Raw genomic sequence first — 27,084 nt, 5'->3', positions numbered from 1 at the left:
GTTGTGAGGGGCAGGGTGAGGAGAGCGTGCTTGCCTTCCCAGGCTTGGCCCCTCCTGGCCCTCAGCTGAACCGTTCACACCTCCCCAGCATCTCCATCCCCCACTGGGAGTCCCAACCCAAGACTCCAGCCCCAGGCCTCAGGGCGCCCCCACGCCTCTGCCTGTCCCTACACCTGTGGGGGGGCCTCTCCTGGCCCACCAGCCTCGGGTTCAACAGCTGCACATCCCAGCCTTGGCCCAGTCAGGGGCGTGGGGGATGGCTTGCTTCCATCACGGTCCTGGTGACCCAGGGGGACAGTGCCACTTGTTACCCATCCCACTTGTCTACACCCCTGAGGCACCCGACACAGGGCCTGGTCATATGGACTCGGGGGTTCAGGGTCCAGTGGAGAAGGGGAGTCAACAACAACCAGTGTCACTAAAGGCCTGTCATCCAGGCTCTTGCGCTGCTAAGATCTGGAAAGGGAGACACGGAGGGCAAATGCTGGAAGAACTTTGCCATGGACAGAGAAGGTGCCAAGTGCAGCACAAAAACCAACCATGGTTTGTCAGCTTCCATTTCCGGTAAAGGTGGAGAAACTGGAACCAATTTACCCTCCTACTTGGAGCAACCAAAGAAGCAGACAAAATATAATGAGACAATGATTTTCAAGATCCTGGACCTCAGGCAAGGCCAGTGGTCCCTGAAAGACATAGACTTTATGGTTGCAGGTCGCTGCCTTGAGTGAGTGTGCGGGATGGGGCACAGAGAGGGGCCTGAGCAGAACCTAGAAAACTCTCTCCCTCGGTGAGGAAGCACGGCTGCGAGTCCGGGAGAGCAGGCACACAGTAGGAGTCCTCGGGTCCCAAGGACGAGGAGCAGAGAGGAGAGAGGACCCAGTGGTCTGCAGGGTTTGTGGGTCCCCTGGGTGGACAGCAGAGCACAGATCAGTGCACAAGCGAGGCCAGAGGAAGAGCGCCTGAGAGAGTGAGAGGGGACAGGGCTGGGGGCACACTGGCAGAGCTCTCAGAATGGTCTTGCTTCAGTAACGGGGAATAATTTGTCTCAGACTGAGTTCTCCTCCAGACCTAACCAATCATCAAGCAAGACCCAAAAGGATAACCTGTCTTCAAGTAACTTCACTGTGCCCAGAACAAAGCTCAGAACATTTACAGCAACACAGAAAGATCAGAAACATCCAGCCCCCAACAAGGTAAAACTCGTAACGTCTGGCATCCAATCAAAGCTTAGCAGGCACACAAGGAACGCAGGAGAGTACGGCTCATGACGAGGAGGAGCCCCATCAACTGAAAGTGACCCAGAACTGACACAGCAGTTAGAATTAGCAGATAAGGAAATTTCAGAAGGTTACCATTATAGCTATATTCCACGTGTTCTCTGGATGGCGGCCATGACAGATGAGGCAATGAAGAAAAAAAATATTCATGAACATGAAAACATAGCTATAGAAACTATCCAAAATGAAATGGCGAGAGAAGAAGAAGAAAAGGGGAAAGAAGGAAGGGAGGAGGGGAAGGAGGGAGGGAGAGAGAGCCCATGAAGAGTGAGGCAACTTCAAGCAGCCTAACATGTGGGTAATTGGGGTCTCTAAAAGAGGGAGGGAGAGGCTGTGACAGAAAAACCATTTGAAGAAATAATGGCTGAAAAATTCTCAGATTTGATGAAAACTATAAACCCACAGATCCACGAAGCTCCATGGACTCCAAGCACAAAACACAGGAAGAAAATTAGGCCACGTCACATCAAAATCGAACTGCTCAAATCAGTGATAGAGAGAAAATCTTAAAAGCAGCCAGAGAAAAAGGACACGTCTGTGCAGAGACACAAAGACAAGGATCACAGTGATTCATCGCTGGAAACAAGGCAGACAAGAAGATGATGGGGCAACATCACTGAAGAACTGGAAGATGAACCAGAATCTGCACCTGGAAAAACATCTACCACAAATTAAAGTGAAATCGAGACTTTCCAGACATGTGAACGCTGAAAGAATTCATCACCAGCAAACCTGTATGACAAGAAATGTTAAAGGTTAAGTCCTTCAGGCAGAAGGAAAATGCTGCCAGATGGAAATCTGGATGTCCAGGAAGGGAACGAGGAGAACCAGGAATGGTAATTCTGTGGGTAAATAGACAAGATTTCTTTTTCTGTTTGTTAAATACTCTTTAAAAGATAAATGACTGTTTAAACAAAAATGATAATGTATTATGAAATTATTAGATACGCGAATGCAAAATGTTTGAAAACAACAGTCTAAAGATTGGGTTTGTAGAAAAAGAAGTATGTACTATTGTAAGCTTCTTATACATGAAGTAGTTTGGTATCACTTGAAGGTAGACTGTGATAAGTTAAAGATGTACATTGTAAACCTTAAAGTAATCCCTAAAATAACGAAACAGAGTTACAATTGACAAGTCAGCAGAGGAGACAAAATGGAATCATAAAAAATAATTAATTAATCCAAAAGAGATAGGAATAGAGTATAAAGGGGAAAAATAAACAGCAGGGGCAAACAGAAAATAAGTAGTAAATGGTAAGATTGAACCTGCTATATCAATAATTATATTAAATGTGAATGGTATAAACACTTTGATCAAAAAATAGAGATGGTTTGATTGGATAAAAAAGCAAGAGCTTCGTGCTGCCTACAAAGACACACTTTAAATATACAGACACAAATAGGTTACAAGTAAAAGGATGGATAAAGATGCTGACACTGTCAAAAGAAGATGGGGTGACTATATTAATATCACAGAGAGTAGATGTCAGAGCAAGGACTATTACCAGGAATAAGGAAAGTAATTTCACAATGACAAGGAGTCAAATAATTAAATGACATAAAAATCCTAAATATTTATGTGCCTAATAACATAGCTTCAAAATAAATGAAGCAAAAATTGTCAGAAATGAAAGCAGAAATAGACAAATCCACAATTATAATCAGAGATTTCAATATACCACTGTCAATAATTGATAGACAAGCAGACAGAAAATCAGCAAGGATATAGCAAACCTGAACAACAATATCAACAAAAGTCACCTGCTGGACATTTATAGAATATTCTACCCAATAAGCATAATTCGCACTCTTCTCCAAGCGCACAGAAAACATTTATGAAGATAGACCATGTTCTAGGCCATTAAACATGTCTCAATAAATTTAAAATGATTCAGGACATACAAAGTATGACTCTAACCATGTGGAACTAAGTTAGAAATCAATAACAGAACGATCTCTGGAAACTCTCCAAAATTTTGGAAATGAAACAACACACTTCTAAATAACTCATGGGCCCAAAAAGAAATCAAAAGAGAAATCAGAAAGAATTTTGAATTGAATGAAAATGAAAGCATAACATATCAAAATCTGCAGCATGCAGCTAAAGCAGTACAAAGGGGGGAATTTATAGCAACAAACTTCTATGCTAGAAAAGAAAGGTCTGAAATAAATAACCTTAGTTTTCACCTTAAGAACTAGAAAAATAGGAGCAAATTAAACCCAAAGTAAGAACAAGTAAGGAAATAATAAGATCAAAATAGAAATCAATGTATAGAAAACAGACAACAATAGAGAAGTCAACGAAGCCAAAAGTTGGTTGTTTATTAGTGAAACTGATAACCTCTAGCCAGACTAGTCAAGAAAAAAGGAAAGAAGACACCAATAATCCACATTAGGATCAAGAGAGGTGATATCAACACATAAAAGGGAGAACAAGAGGATATTATAACAAGCTTATGCCAATAAATCTGTTGACTTAGATGAAATGAACAAACATTCCTTGAAAGACACAAAACACCAAGCTTACTCCAGAAGAGACAGGAAACCTGAATGGCCCTATATGTCTAGCAAAGAAAGTGAATTAGTAATTAAAAATCTTCCCACAAAAAAAACTCCAGGCCCAGATGGGTTTTGTATTGAATTCTACCAAACTTTTAAGAAAGAAATAATACTGATTCAACACAAACTCTTCTAGAAAATTGAAAAGGAGGGAATTTCTGCAACTCATTCTATGAGGTCAGCATCACCCTGACACCAAAACCAGACAAAGACATTATGAGGAAAAAAAAATTCAAGACCAATATCCTTCATGAACAGAGATGCAAAAACTCTAAACAAAATTTTAGCACACAGATGCCCAGATAATTCAATGGGGAAAGAATAGTTTTTCAACAGATAACACTGCGACGATCAGGTATCCACACATAAAAGAACGTAGCTGGACCCCTGCCTCACACCACACACCAAGATTAACTCCAAGTGGATCACAATCCTAAATATAAGAGCTAAAAGTATAAGATTCTTAGCAGAAGACATAGGAGTGTATCTTCATGAGTCTGGGCTAGGCAGTCTTCTTAGATATGACACCAAAAGCACAAGCAATGAAAGAAAAAAGAGATCAATTGGACTTCATCAAAATTTAAAACTTTTGTGTTCAAAGGACACCATCAAGAAACGGCAAGATAGGGGCTGGCCCCGTGGCCGAGTGGTTAAGTTCGCGCGCTCCGCTGCAGGCGGCCCAGTGTTTCGTCGGTTTGAATCCTGGGCGTGGACATGGCACTGCTCATCAAACCACGCTGAGGTGGCGTCCCACATGCCACAACTAGAATGACCCACAACTAAGAATATACAACTATGTACTGAGGGGCTTTGGGGAGAAAAAGCAAAAAATAAAATCTTAAAAAAAAAAAAAGAAACGGTAAGATAACTCACAAAATGGGAAAAAATATTTGCAAATCTGATATCTGATAAGGGATTTGTATCCAGAATATATAAAGAACTCAATAACTCACAATAAAAAGACAAGTGGGCAAAGGCTTTAAACAGACATTTCACCAAAGAAGATGCACAAATGGCCAACAAGTACATGAACAGATGCTCCACACACTAGTCACTAGGGAAACGCAAATCAGAGCCATGAGGAGATTCCATTTCACACTCTCCAGGCAGACTTTATCCCAAAGACAGACAATGACAAGTGCTGGCAAGGATGGGGAGCAATTAGAACCTCAGGGAATGGAAAATGGTGCAACCAATAGAAAGAAAACATCCAGACTGAAAAAGAAGAAGGAAAATTGCATTTATTTGTAGATGACGCGTAGATGATCATATACAGAAAATCCTAAGAAATCCTCAGAAAAACTAGTAGAACTAACAAGTTAGTTCAGCAAGGTCAAAGGACATAAGATCAACGCATAAAAATCAATTGCAGCCTAGCAATGTCTGAAATGAAGAAAGGGGAACAATTCTATTCATAATAGCACAAAAAAGAACAAATCAAAAAAACAAATGTATTAATGAACACATTGTAATTAAATAACTAATAATAAATTATTAATCATCTATTAATAAATTTAACAACAGAAGTGGGAGGTGTGCAGTCTGCAGATCACAAACCCTGCCGAGAGAAAGTGGGGGTGTCAGTAAACAGGGAGCCGTTTCACACTCATGAACTGGAACGCAGTCCGGCTGAAGCAGTTCTCCAGCCAGGGTCAATGGAGTTCCTAACAAAACCCCAGCAGGGTTTTCTTTTTTGCAGCAATTGTCAAGCTGATCCTAAAAAATTTATACTGTATGGAAATACAAAGGTCTCAGAGTAGCCAAAACAATTTTCAAAAAGAACAAAATTGGAGGAATCTCCAACTTCAGAACTTACTTTGAGGCTACAATGATCGAGACGCTGTGGTGGTGGTGCAAGGACAGACACTGAGAGCAACAGAGCAGAACTGAGAGTCCAGACATAAACCCTGACCCCACTGTCAGGAGATTTCTATCCAAAGTGCCAGGCATTTCAGTGGGGAAAGGACAGTCTTTTCAACACATGTGCTGGGACAATTGGACACCCACACACAAAAAGATGAATTTAGGTCTTTATCTTATCCACAAAAATTGACTCAAAATGGATCACAGACCTCAATGTACAAGCAAAATTTCTGGAAGGAAATTAGAGAAAATCTTTGTGAACTTGGGTTAGGCTAAGAATTCTTACATATATTACCAAAACTATGATCCATAAAAGAAAAAATTAACAGATTAGACTTCACCAAAATTAAAAACCTTTGCATTTCAAAACACAGCATCAAGAAAGTGAAAACATTGAACTAGCCCTGACGACCTAGTGGTCAAAGTTCAGTGCACTCTGCTTCGGCGGCCTGTGTTCTGTTCCCAGGCACTGAGCCACACCGCTCATCTACCAGTAGCCGTGCTGTGGCAGCAGCTCACACAGAAGAACTAGAAAGACTTACAACTAGAATATACAACCATGCACTGGGGACTTGGTGAGGAAAAAACAAAGAGAGGAAGATTGGCAACAGATGTTAGCTCAGGGCAAATCTTCCTCAGCCAAAAAAAAAAAAAAGAAAGAAAGAAAGAAAGAAAGAAAAGATAAGCCACAGACTGAAAGAAAATATTTGCAAAGATGTATCTGATAAAGGACTTGTATCCAGAACACATAAAAAGCTCGTATAGCTCTAAGAAGACAAACAACCCAATTTAAAAAAATGGGTAAAATCTTTGAATAAATATTTCTCTAGAGAAGATATACACATGGCCAATAAGCACTCAAAAAGCCGCTCATCATCAATAGTCATTAGAGAAATGCAAATCAGAGCCACAAGGAGATGCCACTTGACACCCTCGGATGGTTGCTCCGGGGAGCACCAAGTGTTGGCGAGGACGTGCAGAAATCAGAACCCTGGGACATGCTCATGGGACCGTAAAATGGGGCAGCCACGCTGGCAAACAGTTTGGCAGTTTCTTTGAGGGTTTCAACATAAATCTACCATACGACCCAGCAATTCCACTTAGAGGTAGGGACCTGAGAGAAGTGAACACATGTATTTACACAAAAACGTTCAAAGCAGCGCTGTTCACAGTAGCCAAAATGTGCAGACAACTCAGCTGTCCACTGCGGACAAAGGGGTCCACAGAATGCCATGTCTGGGTGTGCTGACTGCTATTGGTCAATAAAAAGGAAAGATGGACTGACACACCGCAACATGGCAAACCTCAAACACACTGCAGCTGAGAGAAGCCGAGCAAAAGGCCACCTGTGGCGGGAAACGTCCAGAAAAGGCAGATGCAGAGAAAGAAAGCGGATGCGTGGTTGCCTGGGGCGGGGGTGGGAGCCCGCTGGGAACCGGGGATCCTTCTGGGGTGAAGAAAATGTTTACAGGGACATTACCTATACATTACCTGGCTCAGAAGCCAGAGGTGTGATGTGGTGATGGCTGCCCGACTCTGTAAATTTGCTAAAAATCATTGAATCACTTAATACGGGTGAATTTTATGGTATGTAAATAGCACTGCAAAAAAATAAACCAGTTGTGACTAAATGTGTTTGACATGTGCTGCAAACCGAGGCTTCCTAATAAATGCTTGTTGAACTAAGGTGAGTTCATGCACATTAAGAATCTTGGGCATGCATTTACTAATGGGCAGTCCTGCTCCCGGAGACGGCACAGGTGACAGTGTGAGGGCCGCTGCACGCCACGGACCTTCTGCCCTGCTGCCTTGGCCAGAACGTCCCTCTCTGCACCACAACCTCCGCTCACAGGGCAGGAAGGGCTTTGGGAAGTCAGCTGTCCACCCCTCTGCATCGCAGCAGGGCTGATTAGAGACCTAACAAGCAGCCCAGACGGGTGGGACTCTGTCCTCGCTCCACTGCCTGCGGAGGACAACGAGAAACTCTCCCCTCGCCAGGCCGTGACTGGCCCCACGCTGACGGGGCAGCGCTGCAGACAGGTGCCCGTGTTCTGCATTCTGTCAGCTGCGTGACAACCACAGACACACGCATGCACACAAAGAGCACATGTGCTTGCACACGTGTTCACACACATGCAGGCGTGCTTGCACACATGAATGCATGCACATGGATGCTGCTTCCCTCCAGCTGGAGGGCTCACACGCCTGTTGTCCCTTCTGCCAAGGCTCTGGCACCAAGAACTTCTAAACAAAGTTACCACGGGGCGTCCGGGATGCCAGAGCCACATGTGGCATCTTGTCTATGCTCTCCTGACTTCGGAACCTGACACCTGTTTATCATTCTGAAAAGTCCAGTCGTCATCTTGGAGTCACTTACTCTTGGCAACTTCCCCATCATCCTGCTGCAGCTGAACCTTCACAGAGAAGGAAGATCCCTGGGCCACATCCATCACCTCTGGACCCAAAATCACGATCCTTGTGGCTTGCGCTGGGAGAGAGCAGAGCACGGCGTCAGCGGGTGGCTGGGCCGACCGGCCACTTGCACCCTACGTGAGAGCCACGGGCGTGGACCCCACACCCCCACAGGCCCTTTCACGGTGATGAACGTGTACGCAGCTGCAAAGGCTGGCAAATCCCTGCAGGAGCCGCCTCGCCAACAAGTGACCCAGGCAGTCATGAAACCGAAGACGTGGCTTGCTCTGAGGGTCAGCTATGACTACTTAAAGGAATCCACTTCAGAACTGCCTTGATTACACCAAATAGACTGCAGACGTCCACCAAATGCTGCAGAGGCGGAAGTGGTACTCAGCAGTACTCAGGTCTGCACACAGCGGAATGTTCCAGCACGTCCTCCTGCTGGTCAGGACCCAGGTCCTGCATTCCCTGCGTCTGAGTCAGGGGCTTGGTGTGTGCTGGACGAGGCGCTGAGGCTGCCTGCCAGGGAGCTGGCCTGGCCAGGGTGGGTCTCCCTGCAGGCTGGCTGGCCAGCACCTCCTGGCGGTCAGGGCTGCCCCTCCTCCACTAGGACCTGCGGGGGTGTCCTCTAGGGTCTGAGCAGCTGGACACGGCATTATCGAACAGTACGGGCTTCCCCCGAGTCCCTGACTCCCCAGAAGTGATGACCTTGGCACAGCACAACTTAGGGTTTTAAGCAAATGCTGGGAAAAGCTCAGGAGGTCAGGCCACCTGGAGCTCTACCCATGACACGCCAGCCAGGAGGAAGCACCCATGGCAGCGTGTCCAGGGCCACAGGTGCTGGTGGGACTTCTGATGACTATGGGGCTGGAGGGCACCAGCTCACACGGGCACAGCCCTGCTCTGCTCCGGGGGGGCCGCCCGGCACTCAGCAGGGTAAAGCCAGAGGCCACCACGGCTCAGGGAGTCGGGGGCGTGGCCTGAGCCCGTTGCGGGGAAGCGAGGCCACATCTCACGCCTTGCACCGGAGTCTTCCACACCCAGGGCTTCCGAGCGGCCCCCTCACTTGGCTGGGATGGGATCTGAATTCCTTCCCAAGGTGAAGTTACTAAGACGCCCCCGGTGGACCAAGGGCCTGGCCTAATGCCAGGGGGCTGGGAAGGACCCAGAAGCCTCTCAAGCAGGCCTCGCCTGACCCAGGCTGCGGGTGGCCATGGCACCCCGGGGAATGTGTTGTGCACTGTGAGTACCAAGACCCTGTCCCCGAGTGCCCCCAGCCTCCTCCCTTCCCAGGACCTGCGCCCGCAGGAGGAGCCCCACTTGGCCCAGCAGGTGCCACAGATGCTGAGGGTTGTTATTAGCGCCCTGTGGCCTCTCCCCACCCAGGGGTCCTGGGGACCCACCCAAGGTACATGGCAGCTGCCTGGACCAAGCCTCTCAGGTGCACGGCCTGTCAGCAGCTGCACCCACAGACCTGGCACCAAGGTTCTTACCAGTGACCCATGTCCCTGGCCAGACTGACCCCTGGAGTGGCACCTTCATCCTGGAACCTAATGGGAGGCCTCCCCAACGCCCAGGGGGCAATACAGGGAGGGGAGGCAGCCCCCCAGCGGAGGCCCATGCAGGCCACAGGCCACCTGTGGTCATGTCACAGTGCAAAGAGCTCAGGGTGGGGGTCAGATGGAGACCTCGTGGGGGCCCCAGACGCCCAGGACCCTGTGCTGGGAGACCCCGTGGGTGGGAGGCCCCCAAGGCTGGGAAGCCTCCTTGGAAGCAGGACCACTTGGGTCCAAGGTCTGACTGGGGCGTCTGCACATCATGAGCCCTTTGAAACCACGTCAGACCATGTTTTTCCTAAAAGGGGGTGGGATCTTAGCTTCCACTTCATCCTAGCCCCCCAAAACCTCTTGGTCCAACACCTCCCAAGGTCACCTGGGAGAGAACACGGCCAGACCCAGACGTGTCCCTACCAGAGGACCTCACATGGCCAACGGGAAGGCCGGGGGACACCTACCTGCCGGGTGGCCATTGATCCACATTCCGCGGTAGACGACCCCCGAGCAGTGAGCCATGCTGCCCAGTCCACTGAAGACGTCGCTGTGCCACTGTCCCTGCAGAGAGAACCGTGTGGGCTCAGATGGGCTCGGCCACTGTGGGGGACGCGCGACGCCGGGGGCACTTCTGTCCCGCACAGCACAGCGGCCCCCAGGCTCCACGGGACCCTGGGACCAAGGCTGCTGGAAAACCATGCTGTCCTGAGGGTGACAAATTACGCTTTATTCGAAAGCAACCCAATTTGCTTCGCAAAACACACTCCCCTTTGAGTTTTTAGAAACCAGGAAGTTTGGGAACTATGGCACTTATGCAAAATGCAAACAAAACAGGGGCTCAAAAGGGCACACTTTTCAGCACAAAAGTCCTTTTAATACAAAAGACATTGCACTTGTGCAGAGAACATCACAAAAGAGGCCCACTTCTGCGCTGCGGTGTGGGCTGAGGGACGCGAGTGTTCCGAACACAGCCCGATAACGAAAAGGCCGATTAAGAACACAGTGTGAGCCCGCACAGCGCACCCGGGGACACCCGCTCGCTGCACAGCTGGCTCTGCCGCCCCAGAACAAGCCTCGTCTCCAAAGCGTGCACACGACCCGGCGGGAGAATAATGTGAAATGGCAGGAAATGCACTTTCCTGGAAAATTTCAAGATCCTGTCTTATTTGACTATGAATTACTCCTCTTGGAAGAAGGATCAGCCAAAGGCGCCTCTGGTTCCGCTCACTCTGCTGCAGGCGCTCGCTGGGCTCTGGCTCCCCTGCCCGGTGAGTGGGCCCAGGCCACGGGGCAGCTGGGGTTGGGCTGAGGTCAGGTGGCCCGGGCCTCTTCCCTGTGGAGGGCGCTGCCCGCAGGGGACCCCGGGCCCTGGGACTCACACCGCAGACTTGGGGAAGAAATGCAGGACACTAAGGGACAAGCAGCTGAGGCCAGAGCCCGATAAGCCGCAGAACAAGTGAGCCCCACATGCTCGGGTCTGGGCTCCCGGTGATGGGGCCACCAGGGGCTCTCACAGGCCCTTGGGAGAGGCCACTTGGGGCTATATGGCAGACGTGGGAATGGCCCCTGAAGGCTGCAGCCCCAAAGAGCTCAGACACACCAAAATCTGGGGAAAAAGAGCTTTCCACAGGCTGTTTAGAACACATGGGCCCTGTGCACTATGGGCTGGGGAGCCAGGTCACAATAAGAGATGACAGCACCGCTGTCGCCCAGGCCGGGTCAGCTGCTGCCTGACCACAGCTCACCCTCCAGTCCAGGGGCACAGACAACAGACAGCCCTCAGGGGCGCCTGGCAACAGCGGTAAACAACAGCTCTTGGCTTCAGGGGGGGCTGGGCTGCCAGCAGGGGTGCCAGGTGGCCAGAGGAATAGCTGCCCCAACGGGGCCCTGGCTGTCCTGGAGCCTCAGGGCAGCCTCGTCCCTCCAGTCCCAAGACCCAGAGACTGAGTCAGTCTGACGACCAGCTCGTGCCTCCTGAGGCCGCGCGCCTCCTGCGTCCCCGATGCTCAGTGTTTAGCACGGCCGACACCATGGAGAGTGTCTTGACGTCCCCTAAGATGTGGCTCATATCTGCAGGTGACAAACCAGACCAAAGTGAAGGCACGGCTCCAAGATGTCACAGCAGATGAGAGGACCCACAGCCAATCCAGTGGGCCCTGTGCTGCCGTCCTAGGCTGAGGGGTGGGGAGGGGTACTGCCCCAGAGTCACCAGCTGACCATCCCTGGTGCCAGCACAGGCCTCTGAGCAACATCTGGGTGCTTAGGGCCTGCCACCAGAAAGGGGTTACTGTGCACGCACGTGTGTCATGGGTGTGTGTGTGTCTGCACGTGTGCACGCCTCTGTGTGCATGTGTGTGCGAGAGTGTGTGGGGACATGTGCATGGTGGGGGCAGCAGGGCTCACTGGCCACAATAGGCATGGTGACCTGGAGGGGTGGGTAGCAGAGCAGGGGAGTCCTGAGCTGAGCTGGGCTGCTGTCCCTGAGTTGGGGCAGCGACAGCCGGGAGGCGTGTGGGGCACGCTAACATGGGCACCAGAGCTTTGCCCAGCTTGAGCCCCAGTTCCTCTGTTTGCTGGGAGCCGGTGGTGACGCTCATCAGTGAGGAAGTCGCTGGAATGCTCCCCTTACTGGGAAGACCATTCCCCCCACGATGCCATCCTAGACCAGTTTCAACTCAGGAAACGGGGCTCACGGTCCATCAAATGCAAAGCACACAAGAGCCGAACTGAATCCATCACCCCAACCCACCTCCCCCGTTAGCCTAGAATGCACACCCTTCTCCAAGGCTTCAGGCTACGTGCCGGCAGCTGGGGGCGCAGAGTGAGCGTGGCTCAGTCCCTGGGCCCGGGCATCTACAGATGGTCTAACAGGACATGCTCAGGCCCCAAAGAAAGCTGGGCAGAGAGTTGTGACCGCAGGGAAGGGCGGCCACCTCTGGGAGCAAACACCGACATGTGGGGCTGCGCTGCTCTGGCCCCTTCCCTGTGCCCACCCCCCCAGCAGGGGTTGCCCCTCGCTGTGCCCTGGGCAAGCGTGCCACCTGCCCTCGCAGCTGCAGTCCTGGTTCCTGCCCCTGTGCAGGTGTGCGGGGGTTGCCCCATCCTGGGGTGGACTCGAGGCCCCGGGCCGGGCCACGTGCCGAGGCCGCTCAGGGGCAGGTGCGAGATGCGATTCAAGATGCTGGAAATCGGCTCCGGAGCTCAGTCTGCACCGCCCGCCAGCAGCCGCGGGGGCCGCACCCTGTTGTGCACCAGCACTCGGGACCGTCTCAGCCTCCCTGTGGCGGCTCTCCACCTCGTGACTGCAAATGCTCCCGCCACATGCAAAGTCCTGAGGCACCAGATCAGCACTCCCGGCCTTTCCCTTCCCTTCCTGGTTGTGGTCACGTCCACGTCAGATCTCGTGGCAGGGATGTGGCGGGGGCAGGAGCCACATGTCCACAGGGGCGGACGGGCTCGTGATAAACTCTGGCTCCATCAGAACAAGGTGGGGGCTCGGGTACCTCAGGCTGAGAGACTGCACACAACACAGTGGCCACCAGGCCCGTCGGCCAGGTGGGGTCACACGCAGTAATGGCCGTTTCTCCTTTCTGTTCACCCTCCCCGTCCTCTCGGTCCTCTATAAAGCACCAGCGGGGGCTTCCAGAAAGAGGGCCGGGCTGTGGGGTGGGCCCGGGAAGAAGACCAGGCGGGCGGCGGAGCACCCGAGCCTCGGGGGCACAGCCTGCGGGCACAGGCTTCCGTGCCAGCCGAGGAGAAGCTGCGCAGTCAGCGAGTGTGCACACTGGCTGTAAACATGCCTGTGACATAGCTCCCAGTGTGAACACCATCTGTGGCTTGCGCAGCCGCTGTCCAGAGCCCACAGCCCCCAGCATTCAGCTCGGTTGGTGACGACGGGCCCCCGAAAATCGCGCTCCCGGAATCTGAGTCCACACCACAGCTCCAGGCGAGCCGGATGTTCGCCGCTTTAGTGCAGAACTTAACCAGGACGAACACGTTCCAGTGAGCAATGCAACTAACCCGACAGTGTAGAATCCTTCCCAGTTAATGCTCTGAATCACACATCTGGACATGCCACCCTTTTGCAGGTAGCTGACACGCACCCAAAGTGTGAACAAACATATATTAATGTGCTGGCACCCGGGGGGGTCAGGGGGCTCCTCACCACAGAGACCGAGGACACAGCTGACACCAACCCCCGGGCACATACACCTGCTGTCGGTGCCTTCCACCGCTCTCCCTCCTCCTCCCTGCCAGGTGAGGACCTGTGCTTGGCAGGCACGACTCGGGAAGGAGGCGATGAAGACGGGGCCAGCGCGGGAAGGGTCACGCCACAAATACAGCAAGACTAAGGGGAACGGGGGGGGGGGGGTCCAGCCTCAGGATGTGGTCCTGCAGAACGACAGTCAGGCACACCTTGTCACCCTGCGGTTGCTGGAGCAACCCCAGGACCCTGAGGGGAGGGCTGTGGGCGGGCAGCACAGCCCGGCCTCTCCATCCCGGCCGGGCTCAGGGACGTGGCCGAGCACACGCAGCTCCCAGATTGGGACCCATGCACTCATGGCTTCTTCGACGACACTTCGGTTCCCTGGGCGCAGGCGCCAGGTGGCAGGACAAGGGCACCGGGCTCCTTCAGTGGTTTCCGCACGACAAACAAGTTTGAATAAATTGTGAGAATTAAGCACTTGACTCTCCTCTCACTTCAGGAAGCACTTTCCAGTTAATTGACACTATTTTTCCTTCATTGGAATTGTTTCTGCAGCTGTGGTGCCCTGCTCGCGTTCTCGGGGGCTCCCAGGCACACATGGAACCTCCACCCCGGCCAGAACCCCTCTCCCCTGGGCCCGGCTCGCCCAGCGTCTGCCCGGACAGTATCCACAGTCTGGAGGAGGTAGCGCTCCCCGCCATTGCCAAACCTCAGACCTGAAGGTGGTGAGGACTTCCTCTGAGGTCATGGGCTCCAAGACCAGGTGGGGGGGTCTGGGGTCAGGTCACAGGTGAGGACATGGTCCAGGGTCACCTGCCTGGGCCCTGAGACTGTCCAGGGGGCCGAGGTCTCCAGCTTGCAAGGGAGCCTGCCGGGGCAGCCGTGGCCACCCGTGCCAGTGTGCTGGTGGCGTCGGTGGGGCGCTGTACCCATCAGTCTTTTCATATGTAAGTTCCCTCGCTTCCGAGTTAACAGCAGTGTCCACGGCGTGTCGTTTGACCTCTTTGACCCAGGCCATACACTCCTTGGATTTCACAGTGTGAACTGTGATGAGTTTTGCGGATGCAAATACACACTGCCCTCATGCGTCCGGTTCTAACACCCAAACCTCACAGGGAACATGGGGCTGCGGCAGCCCAGACGCCTCCTCCCATGTATGCTCGAACCAGCTCAGATGCCTCTCATGGTCTTTCTGTGTTCACTGCAGGCTGGAGTCACTGCCCACATTCCTGGACTGTGACCTTCTGGCCTGAGGATGGTGGCACAGGGACAGAAGGTTGCTGGCACTCCCGCCGACACACAGGTGAGGGGGGGTGCTGGGAGCTGCCGGCAGGTGAAGACGTGCATAAGGCCAGCCACCTGCTTTGTGCAGCAAGCAGGTGTGCCAACCAGCAGGCCTCCCTCTGGGAAAGCCAACAAGAGAAACGCAGCCAAGGCACACGGAGCAGCACCCAGGGACGGCCCGGAAACTGGCAGCTGCTGGTGGGACCACACCGCAGCCACACAGGGAGGGAATGCTCTGATGTGCAAACACACGCTGTGGCTCCCTAATGGCTCGGGCCGGCTTCCCTTCCACCAGGTGTGCTGCTCACTTCCACAGCACACGTGGTTCCCAGGCTCCATCGAGGACTCCCTGAATGATGCTACTCTCTGGGGGGGGGTGTCACTGAGCTGTGGCCACGTCCTCGGGAGAAGCCGGTGAGCTCGCTGGCACTGAGTCCAGCAGAACTCAAGCCAGGAACATGGGGAGCGATTCCCACGGACACAGGAGGGCAGCAGAGGCGGGAGACGCTCTTGGGCCCTGAGAGGAACCGGTCACGACCACTGGCCACCAAGCCTGGCTGTGCAGTTTCCATCACTAGAGAAGGGGAAACTCTTTTGGCTTCGGGATATGTTGTTTTTATTGTCTGACGGAAGATGCTACCACATACTTATTTCCAGGAATAAATTTTTTCTAGGACCAATTCTTTAAAGGTTCAGAATAAAGCTCTGCGTCAAGGAACACGGGGGACAAGGGGGCAGAGACGGTTTGCAAAAGGTGCACCTGCTGCTGGGGGAGAATCCACCGCTGACCGGACACCGGACACGGAGGGGATCCTCTGGAGGCCCCGAGCCTCGTAACTGCCAACTCTCCTGGAGCTTCTCCTCCCGGTCGGCACAGTCTTGTGGGAGCGGGGCTGGGCTGATGTGAGGGGCGGCTGGGGGCCCTCTGACGTGAGAACACCCTCAGAGACTGTTTTCTAGTCTTTCCAGAAAAAATAAAATTACCTCAAAAATAAATAAAAAGCAGATGGCTGGCAGGTCTGCGGTGATGGGGTGCCCAGGGCCGCCTTCTGGAGGCGACGGGGCGAAGAGGGTGGGGATCTGAGGACGCGCCGTGGCCTGGCCTCGGGGGGAGGAGATCACAGGAAGAGGAATCGCGCCAAACCTACCTGCACCAGGACGTTTCACAGGTCCTGGCCATGACACCATGCTGTCACAGAAGAAAGGGAGTGGCTGTCAGTGCTGGCAGCCCCACCAGGGAAATGCCGAACAGAAGGGAGCACGAGGAGCCCCCGCAGCAGCGGTCCGGCACAGGAGCGGAGCCCAGGCCGCTCTCTCTGCGCTGCCTGTGTGGCTGGTGGGGGATGAGGCTTGCCGCTTAACTATTTTTATTGTTATGAGGCTAACACCCATTAGGACGGCTCTTTTTTCAAAACAAACAGAAAATAGCGGCCGGCCTGGTGGCATAGTGGTTAAGTTTGTGCACTCTGCTTTGGTGGCCCGGGGTTCGCTGGTTCAGATCCTGGGCGCAGGCCTACGTATGGTAGCTCATCAAGCCATGCTGTGGTGGCGTCCCACACACAAAATAGAGGAATACTGGCAGAGATGTTAACACACGGCCAATCTTCCTCACCAAACAAACAAACAAAATAACAAGTGCTGGCGAGGAGATGGAAATCAGGACCCTGGTGTGCTCTGGTGGGAATGTAAACGGGGCAGCCGCTGTGGAACACAGTGTGGCGGTTCCTCAAAAATTAAGAATAGAATTACCATGTGACCCAGCAATTCCACTTCTGGGTACAGATCGAGAATTAAAGCAGGGTCTCGAAGAGACATGTGCACCCACGTTCACAGCAGCATCGTTCACAGCAGCTAAGACGTGGAAGCGACACAAGTCCATAGCAGGACAAATGGACAAGTGAAATGTGGCCCGTCCACACGAGGCACTGCTGCTCAGTGCTCAACAGGAAGGGAATTCTGACGCCTGCTGCAACGTGGACGGACCTTGAGGACACTGCACTGAGCGAAATAAGCCAGTGACACAAGGACAAACACTTGTGGTTCTACTCACAGGAGGCCCCTGGAGGAGTCAAATCCACAGAGACAGAAAGGAGGACGGAGGGGGCCAGGGGCTGGGGGGGTGGGGTGGGGAGCGAGTGTTCGATGGGGACAGAGTTTCAGTCGGGGAAGATGAGAGAGTTCTGGATGTGGACGGTGGTGAAGGTTGCCCAACAACGGGAATGTGCTCAATGCCACTGAACCGTACACTTAATGATCAAAACGGTAAATTTTAGGTTATGTTTATTTTACAATAACTTTGTTTTTATAAGAGGGCTAAATATTCGCTTCCTGAAAGCACAGGGAAGGGCACCTCCCAGGGGCCGGGCCTTGGGTGTGGCGCCCCACTCCTCCTGGGGGCTCCTGTTTCCCAGGTGATCCTTCTCACCAGGGGTTGGGTGGAGGAGGTGTCCCCACACGCGGAGAGGCCGGTGCTGAGTGGCAGCAGCAGAAGGCGGTACTCACCCTGCGTCCACACCGAGCCTGGGGAGCCCCTCCGCCTGCTGTTGGCCAGGCCGGGCGACAGGCTGCGAATCGTTTTTCTTGCGTAAACGGCTGTGTGAGCGTCTCCAGCTGCTGTGAAGCGTGGGGTCTGCAGCAGCGAGCGTGCGCTGTCTGAGGTCGTCCCGTGGGCACAGTCCTGACCCCAAGACGACCCTCCAACCCCAAGGCTGCTCCCTCCGCATGCCGGGCCAGCTGGCCACACAGCCTGGAACAGCCTCACCACCGCTCCCCTGGGCGCAGCTCTCTCTGTCACCGTGTCCACACCCGCCTAGAAGTCGTTTGTGAAAGGCGGCTGGAGGGACCGAGGAATTCAGTAATTGACCCGGCGCCGACCCTCCCTCCCAGACCTGTGCGCCAAGCTTGGGTCTTCTGGTCACCGTCTGCGAGCAGGTGAGAGCGGCTGCTCCAGTCCAGCCGTCGCTTGCTGACCAGGCCCGAGTGCCCGCGACAGGGGCCTGGGGCTGCCCACACAGGACACTCCACGGGCAGTGTTCCAGCTGGGCCATCAACACAACGGAGGGGCAGTGTGTGCAGGCAGCGTTCAGGGCCCCTGGGGGTCCACAGCCCGGAAGGAGACCAGTTGAGGTGGTCCGAAGTCCTCGGAGCACAAGAGGCTCGAGAGGTTGGGGCATCGCCGAGCGACACGGGCTGAAGGTGGATGGTGTTTGAACCCTGGGGAGGCGTGATTGGGAGACCAGGCCTCCGCAACAGGAGGGACACCTGCCCATCTGAGGCACCTGGGGTGGACGAAACCACTGCCTCCCTCGCGGGCCGTGGGGTTCCCAGCGTCTGTAGGTTGGGCCAGCGTGGCTGTGGCCCCGAGGGGGCGATTGGCCAGGCTTTCGGAGGAGGCAGGCTGGCTGCAGGAACTGCAGCCTGGGGCGTTTCTCCAGCTGCCAATCAGTGACTCCGAGCGCAGCATCCCAGCTCCTGAGCAGCAGAAGCCCCCGTGCGGCCGGCAGGTGGCTCTGTGTGGGCCGGGCTGCCCCCTGGTGGAGTGCGGCGGGTGGGCGGCGGGCCTGAGTCGGCCTGGCGCGTGGAGTGCCGTCCCCAGTCCCGTCCCTTCTGGGCTGAGCCACAATTTGCAGGGGAGGCCCGAGTGGGGCCCAGCAGTGCCCAGGCCACCGATGGGCACTGACCCAGTCACTGGGCAGCCACGGCCCCGCCACGAGGCCCTGGAGGCGGCCAGGGGGCCGAGGGACAGGACAGCCTCTGGGGGGGGCCGTGCGGGGGCAGAGCCTGTCCCGTTCTCTGGAAGAACGTGAAGCTCCCTCCGCCAGCCCTGCCCACCGGCACTCCCACGCTGACCGAGAATCCCATGGGCCCAAGGTCAGAACCGGGTTCAGGCTGCTTGGCTGCTCCTGGGTTGGGAGGCCTCCCCAGTGCCTCGGTTTCCTCGTCTATAAAATGGCCAAAGGGCACTTCCCTCAGGAGCCTTGAGAGACCCAGCAAGGCAACACGTGAAGAGCTGAGGCTGGTGCTGGCACCCAGGACTCGGGCCCAGCACCGCAGGGAGCGGTCCTCGTGTGTGACCAGAAGCTGCCTCCTTGAGTGCGTCCTGGACACCATGGGCTGCTCCAGCATGGCGGGGTGGGTGCGGGAGGAGGAAGCCTTGCTCTCCTCCCCTGATGCTCCCGAGGGTTGAGGAGAATGAGCGGTGGTGCCGTGGCTGCCCCCAGAGGCTGGTCCCACTGGGGTGGGTGATGTGCCCTCGGGGAGAGATGCAGCTTCTGCCGGCTCACAGCAGCATTTGCAAATGGGCTCAGCAAGGCGGGCGCAATGGGCACGCAGACCGAGGACACTGCCAGTGGCCAACAGCCTTGACCGGGGCTGTAGCCCCAGGAGGGGCCTGGCCACGGGGTCACCCAAGAAGAGCTGGGTCTCACCAGCAGGGAAGGCGACCGTGCCGGCTTCCTGCGCCCCAGGCCCCATGTCCAAGCACAGCTGTCAGGGCTTCGCAGGCCAGGCGAGACTCCCTGCCCACTACGCTCCACCACCCCCTCGAGCCGCTCCAGGTCAACAAGGGCCCTGCGCCAGTCACCACTTCCTCACCTCTCAGCCCCAAAGCCACGCTTCTCCGCCCGGGGTTGTGCTGCTGAGCGGCACCCTGAGAGGTTTCTCTCTGCGGCTGGGGCGCACTGCAGAGGACGCAGTGGGGCCCTGTGGGGATGGGCCTCCCCTGGGACAGGTGTGTCCACTCCTAACTCATAAGGTTCAGGTGGCGGAGGACCCACTGATGCTGTCTCTGCACCCAGGCTGGCTTCCTGCAGACCAGCCGCGGCTGCTGGCACCTGGGAACCTCCTGTGCCCAGCGCGGCCCCGACACGCTGTGTCTCTGCGGGGTCTGACTGGGAGGGCTGGGCTCGTCCTGTCCCTGGGTCCACTCTTTCCAAGTCTTCGCTCTAACTTGCATGTGAGAAACCTGGTGGGTATGTGAATTCAACCGACTTCGTAATTCCACAACCCACACAGTTACATCTTGCTTCAGTCCTGTGCACGTAAGAAATGAGGGGTCCTTTGGGGGCCGCCGTGGGGTCTCTGCTTCTCTGGCTGTGACGTGAGCAGAGAGTTCAGAGACCTGAGCTTGTCGTTTTCTCGCGTAAGTGCTCCAGGACATTCAGGAGACCAGCCCACCACTGTCCCTGTGGTTGTCACTCCCGTCCCAACAGCCACGTGCAGCAAGGCCCTTGACTCAGTCGGCACATCACAACCAACCACGGCGGCAGCCCTGTCACTCAGGAGGCCACTGGTATTATGGAGTCACGTTTCCAAGGAGCTCAGCCCCCAGCCAGGCCCAGGGACACACCAAGCCCATCCCCGAGTGCCATCAGTGGGGGAGTCTCCTGGGCCACTTCTGTATTTGCTCTTTTCATGATTCTGCTTTTACACTTTGTAGTGTTCACCACCCTTCACTAGTTAACAATCTTCACATTAGTCATTAGGGTTGCTCCTGTCTCCTGACTGGATGCTGGTACAGGCACCACCATCCATCCATCTGACGCTCGTGCCAAAACCCAGGAGTCATCGTCGCCTCCTGCCTTCACCTTGACGACATCCAATCTGTTAACAAGTCTGGAAGTCCGGCATCTTTACCTCCAAACCACCCTGAATTTGCCCTCTGCACCCCGTGCGGGCTGCCATCACCTCTGCTGACGACTGCAGACCCTCCCAACATGGGCCTGGGGACCGTTCAAACACAGAGATCGGACCACCGTTCCTGCCAGCGCTTCCGAGAGCTTAGAGTGAGGCTCTGACCCGCCGGCCGTGGCTCCAGGGCCTGGAATGGGGCCCCGCCTTCCCCTCCATACCCTGCTCCAGCCAGTGGGAAGTTCCCCGGCTGGGCATACAGGCCAGCGTCCAGTAAAAAAAGGAATGATGGATTCTGGGAGCCTGAAAAGGTCTCCCCGTCTGCCTGGATCTCTCCCACCCGCCGTGTAGCACCTGAAGGCCCACCATCAAGCCCCCGACATGTAACACCTGCCATGACGACTCGGGGACGGGCACGGAGCCTGGCTCGTGTGGAGAGGAGGGGCTCCCGGGGGCACCTGGGCGCAAGGGCGTTTCTCATCAAAAATGCTCCACCGGTCGGTGTGGCATCCCCCGAGGAGCGGGAGGCATCGCCTCGTTCCTGCGGTGGCATGAGGGTCCTGAGGACCTTGCAGGGACCAGACAGCATGAAGTGGTACTGGCCAGGGCCCTTGACCTCTTCACGCTTCAGTTTTCTCATCAGTGAAATGCGAGCAGTCGCCATCCCAACCTCACAGGTCATGAAGAGCAGCCCCTGAGCTGCCCCCTGAGATCACCCGGGGCAGAGCAAGCGCCCCAGAGGCCCCGCGAGTCTGGGTCCCGCAGGTCCCTGGTACCTCGTAGGTGGAGCCGTCGGCCTGGCAGAGCACCCCGTGCCCCTGACGCTGGTCCCGGACCCAGTCACCGTCATACTTGTCACCGTTCCTGAGGGACAAACACAGAGGCTGCTCTCAGGCCGGGGGAGACCAGGTGGCGGCGCTGACTCAGGCCGGCTCCTCCGACTGGGGCTCAGCACGCGCCACCGGGGCCGAGGCAAAAATAGGCCCTGAGCAGATGGCCGTGGAGAGGCAGGAGGGCTTGGCGCTTGGCAGGGGGCGATGACAGGAGCCCGGTCCTGACGCCGACAGCCGCCAGGCCCCGCTCGCCAGGCCCCCAGGGGTGCAGGATTTGACAACAGAGAAAAAGGGGAAGCGGGCCTGCAAATTTGAACGGCAGGATTTGGCAGAGAAACGGCCCCAGGGGCCAAGACAGGCTTGGGTGCTCAGCAGCACGCCCAGGGAGAAGGCCTTTGTGCGCCGACAAGCCCGCCAGCGCCACCTGCCCGAGGTATTCACTAGGGGGACCGACGTCTTTTCCACCAAGCACACAAATAACCAACTTCAGCAACTAAGCCAGAAAGTACAGAATCACACCCAAAACACACCCTACTGTGCCGACCAGGCATCGGAGGATGAGAGGCGGGTGTGGGCAGGTGAGGAGCAGACATGGTGCAGCCGTGGGGCTGGTGTGGGGCGGGCGAGGGAGGCACACTCACTGACACTCACAGAAAGACCATCTGCCCCCGGCCATGCCGCTTGTTGCTGTGGAAGGCCCCACGGTACACGTGTCCATCCTGGTCCACCAGGCACCCATGTCCTAGGGAAGGAGCGAGAGCCGAGTGTCACCTCGTGTCCCCATTGCACAGACCCTCCTCCCGTGAAGGGGTTTGCGGGCCCTCCCAGGAGGAGGAGGGTGGTGACTTTGGGAGAAGGCTGGGGTCGGTGCCCCGCAGGAGACAAGCGGCCCTTCAAGGCTGGCTCCAGGGGGTCCCTCGGCACCGTCCAGCGCTGCCCAGAATAGGAATGACAAATTTGATTTGGGACAGTGCCAGCTGCCAGCACACCAGTGGAAGTGGCTCCAGGGTTCAGCTGTCAAAGGTCCTGAGTGATGGTGGGAGGGGGCCATTTAAGGGGCCCCTTAGACCCTAACATTCGAGTCTGTGCAGCCGGGACAGCGATGCTGTGCAGTCAAACTGTTTGCAGGTGCATGAGTTCACAGCGAGAACGGCCGTGCTGGGCCTCGAATGATCTACCCAAAGGGCCAGAGGACACACTCATGAGGCTGAGGCTTCATTAAACTCTGCGGTATTTTCAGGTTTTGGACAATTCGGAAGAGTGAGTGTATTTCTGCTTCCTGTGTGAGCAGACCCCAGAAGCACAAAGGAAAGATGCGTCCGCCATCGGATGTGTGGTGACTGGTCTGCTCGCTTCCTGGCAGTGGCTGGTCTCCCAGGAGCAGTGAGCATCAGGTCTCCGGGCCAAGGTGACGGCTCGCCTGCTCCTCCCCCCCGGCCCACCCCACACTTCCCCCCAGGAATGTGGCCTCCTGACTCGCTTTGTCCAGCAGAATGTGGAAGAAGTGACCAAGCAGAGGCCTCAAGAGGACCTATAGCTTCTCGCCCCCCGGAAGCCCCCAGGCCGAGGGTGAGCACCCTGGGGACCGCCAGCCCTGGTTGAGGCGCCATGATGGCAACCATATTGGTGACCCTATGAGAGGCCAGAAGACCAGCCCAGCCAAGCCCAGGCCAGGCTGCTGACCCCCAGGATCATGAGCAAATTACAAAATGGCGGTTGTTTGGAGCCGCTAGGTTTCGGGGGGCTTGTTATGCAGCAGTGGCTCACTGATGCACGACCCATGTCACAGGCCCAGCCCCGCATGCAGTGAACTGCACCAGATTCTCCCCTCCTTTCCCCCCTCCAGAGTCAGATGGGCTGGGGCAGTGGTTCCCGGACCTGAGTGGGCATCAGGCTCCCTGGTCAAGTGCAGATCCCTGAGCCCATCCAGACTCCCTGAATCGGAGCCTCGGGGAGGGGTGCTAGTCTCCAGGTTCCCCATGCAGCGCCCCGCATGCAGCCCACACTCAGCGACTTCTTGTGGAAACCACACCTTCTCTCATGCCATGGGAGAGCTCCCCTTCGTAACGCCCGCCGGCCTTGTATGTCATGATGCCGCGTCCTTGAGGCTCTCCCAAGACAAACTGGCCAGAATAGGTGTTCCCTGGTGCACATGCGGGGGGGGCGGAGAAACGGCATTCAGGGTTAGAGCCGTTTCCCGAACCCCTGCGGGATCACAGTTAGTCCCTGCCCATCCCCTGACCGGTGGTGGCAGCTGGTGCCTTTTCAGATGAGGGTGTCCCTCTCTCTTATTGTTACTTTGGTTAATGGGAAAACACGCCTAGGTGGCTCTGGGCCTGGCCTCCTGCAGACTCCAGGGGTGTGCAAGTCCCTCCCGCACAGCCGTGTGGTGCAGCCTCCAGCCGACAGCAGCCGCCTCTGTGGGCATCGATGTGCCTGAGGGCAAAGGCCCCTCTGGGTCAGAGTCTGGGGTGAGCCTTCTCTCTACTGAGAACCAACGACCACGCTTGCCCATGAGCGTCTGGGGTTCTGGAGACAGCCCCTGGCTGACCTGTGGGCAGCACCACAGTCCCCCTGCCCTGGCTAGCATGCTGCGGTTACCAGATACCTCAGGGAAACCGGGGGTCCCCAGTTTACAGATAGAAGCGCCTTTTGCATCCAGAAGGAGGGACCAGCTTACACCAGGGACAGTTTACGGGAAAGAAAGTACACCTGTCATCCGTCTCCAGAGCTAACCTGACGAGGCCCAGTGCCGGCAGCCTTCTCCCATGATCTCCCCGTCCACAAACTGGCCTTCGTAATAACTTCCATCTTTAAACACCAGCTTCCCATGACCTGGTAAAGGAAATCATGACGTGGAGTCAGATCCTGGTCGGGAGTGATCACCAACGCCTGCATGTGGCTGGGCTCATTTCTCAGAGAGAATAGCTGGGCTTCAAGGCTCTCAGGTCTTTGTGTTTGGCTCCATCTCTCGTCCAACGTGCTCTCCGCAAACTCACCCGTGAGCACACTTATCAATAAAAACGTTCTTGAAACATGACTGAGCGCCCTGCTGTCTCAGCCAGAGGAACTGCAGAACTATCAAAAGTGCAGAGAAGACCCCATCTCCCCAACCTGCTCAGAGGGACACTACGGTCACCTCACCTCCCTCAGCACAGGGGCAGATGGAGAGAGTCTGTGGACACAGGATGACACTGAAGAATACATTTCACAAAGGAGGAGCCACTCTGTCCAGGCCAGGCTCTGACAAAAGTCTCAGAAAACAGCCTTCATACTTGGGCTGGAGGCGCAGAATCAGAGATCTCAGCATAAAACTGAGAAAGATTTGTGTGGCAAAAACACTGTCAGTCAAAAGGTTAAAAATATACAAAATAATGGCAGCCAACAGATACAAAAAGAGCTCATATGAGAAAATACCCAAAGGCCAATCCTCCAGCAGAAATGAGGATATGAGCAGGCAGAGGTAAAACCATGTGAGCATGAACTTTGGAAAGTTTGGACCTGCCCCTGGGGACCCTGGGCGACAAGCACTTGATAGGTCTCTCCTCTGCTGCTTAGGTTTTCTACAAAAGTAGGGAGTCTCTTTATCATCAGAAATAAACCACTGAGGCAGTTTCCACTTTGGCAAAGAGGAACTAAAACCCCAGGGAGGATGCCAAGTTGCAGCTTCCCTGCCCACAGTGCCCCAAGGCCGGTGAGAAGGCAGCAAGCCGAGGGCCCTCCAGGACACCAGGGTAGCTTGTCCAGAGAGCTCCAGTGATGCAGGAAGTGGCTTTTCATTGGCACGAATAGCATGAGGGCCCAGTGCCACTAGCACCAGGGCCACCAGCCTGCCCGAGCTCCCTGAGGAGATGGGCTGTCAGCCACGAGGCAGCGGCTGCGGGAGGAGGCCACAGACGTCTCTTACCATGTTTCTTCCCTCCTTTCCACTCTCCTTCATATCGAAAGAAAGAGTTTGGGTAGATGTAGACACCGTAACCTGAGTATTAAAAAGAAGATGCACAGGTGAGCGTGTCACACAGGAGACCTGGCTGACAAGCACCAAGCACTCAGGAGGGGCACTGAGGGAGAGCAGGCAGCTCCCAGGGCCTCTCATGGTGTCTGGGTGCCTCATGTCCAGTGAACTCCCCAACACTGCTGCCCAAAGGTTCAGTCTGGGGGTCACGACTTTTCCTCTTTACTGTCCATCAATCTGCTTGTTCATTTGTTTATGCAACAAACACCATGAGCACTGATTCAGTGCAGAGAGGCAGGCCCTGTGGGAGGTGGGCTAGGAAGAGTGAATGCAGGGTCCTTGGGAGGTGGCAGGGTAGGAGGGGAGGTGGGAGGGTCAGCAGCCTTCCTGCAGAGGGGACATTTGCAGTGAGCCAAATTAGCCACGGTGGGGGTGGGGAAGCCGGCCCTGCCATTTCTCTGCAGGGACCCTCCAGCGGCCTCCTGTCCCTTCACGACAAAAATCTACACTTGCATTCAAGGAGAGCCTGCCCAGCTTCATCTCCTGCCCCTCAGCTGCTAGGCGCATCATCCCCCGCTCCCGATTCCAGCAGTTCTTGGAATGGGCAGGGTCTCCTCCCTCACCAGCCCCGCTGTTTTCAAGGCACAACTTGAGAGGAGCGGTTCTAGGGAAGTGTGGGGGTTACCAGACAGACCCCTGTATCTGCCATAAATCAGGGTTAGGTTCTACCTGCAGATACCGCGTGGACTGAGTTCCCCGCGGTTCTATTTCTTTGATTCTATGAACAGCTCCTATCAAACCTCCTTCCGAACCACGCGCCCAGGACGTCGGGAGGCGTGGTCCTGCGCCCGCCCTGATACCTACGGCCGGGATCGGGTCTTATATAACTGGCTGTGTCTCCAGGCCGGGCTGGTTCTTCTAGTTTGGGCCCAGGACCCCTGCCCACCTCGCAGGGCACCAGGACACACAGAGGCACGCCCCTCCCAGGATCGGGGGCGACGAGGGCTCCAGGGGTGCCGCCTGGGGCTCGGGGAGGCGCGCGTGGGAGCCCCGCTGGGATCAGGGGTGCGGGTTCTGGCCCCGGCTCCGGGAATTGGAATTCCTAACGTGAAGATGCGGGGCCGAGGGCGCGCAGCTATCGCCAAAACCCTGCATGCCTCCCTCCCACCCCGACGGAGGCCTGCCCGTGGCCCGGCCCGGGGCTGCAGCCGTTACCGTCCCGCGGCGGCCGGCCCGGGGGTACCCGGCGCGGCTGGCGGGAGCTCGGGCTCCTCTCGCTGGCGGCTGCCATCTTGCCGCTAGAGGTTTCTCTTGGCAACCAGCAAAGTCCTCCTCCATTGGCTCCATTGGTAGCGAGGGGGCGTGGCCGCGGGCCCAGGCCCTGGGCGATGACAATCTCTGGAGCGGAACTATCCGGGCCCGGAGCCAGAGGACGCGCCTGCGCCTGCGCGGCATGGCGTATTTCCGCCGCTTACGTCCCTTCCGACGAGAGGACAGCCCCGCCAACAGC

At 55.6% G+C, this 27,084-nt stretch overlaps 1 protein-coding gene across 8 annotated transcripts in view; it reads right to left on the bottom strand.

Annotated features, from left to right (window-relative positions):
* The window catches only part of MORN1 (MORN repeat containing 1), a 63,662-nt gene extending 36,724 nt beyond the window's left edge, over positions 1-26,938 (bottom strand). For 5 of the 8 annotated variants that reach the window (XR_011503687.1, XM_014863108.3, XM_014863107.3 and 2 more), the window contains exons 1-8: positions 26,790-26,938; positions 25,527-25,598; positions 24,356-24,454; positions 23,652-23,762; positions 22,271-22,361; positions 21,563-21,650; positions 10,132-10,228; positions 8,080-8,190 (exon numbers count right to left, since the gene is read on the bottom strand). Coding sequence is in view for 7 of the 8 variants with exons in the window: in XM_014863108.3 (XP_014718594.3) it covers positions 8,080-8,190; positions 10,132-10,228; positions 21,563-21,650; positions 22,271-22,361; positions 23,652-23,762; positions 24,356-24,454; positions 25,527-25,598; positions 26,790-26,865 (745 nt within the window). In the remaining variant the exon portion in view is untranslated. The other 3 variants (XM_044769499.2, XM_070511303.1, XM_014863109.3) reach the window with 3 other exon arrangements.
* Positions 26,939-27,084: the final 146 nt, after the last annotated feature.

This window comes from Equus asinus, chromosome 5 (genome assembly GCF_041296235.1).
Source record: "Equus asinus isolate D_3611 breed Donkey chromosome 5, EquAss-T2T_v2, whole genome shotgun sequence".
Taxonomy (NCBI): domain Eukaryota; kingdom Metazoa; phylum Chordata; class Mammalia; order Perissodactyla; family Equidae; genus Equus; species Equus asinus.
Note: the sequence above shows the minus strand (reverse complement) of the source record. Positions and strands in the feature narration are given on the sequence as shown.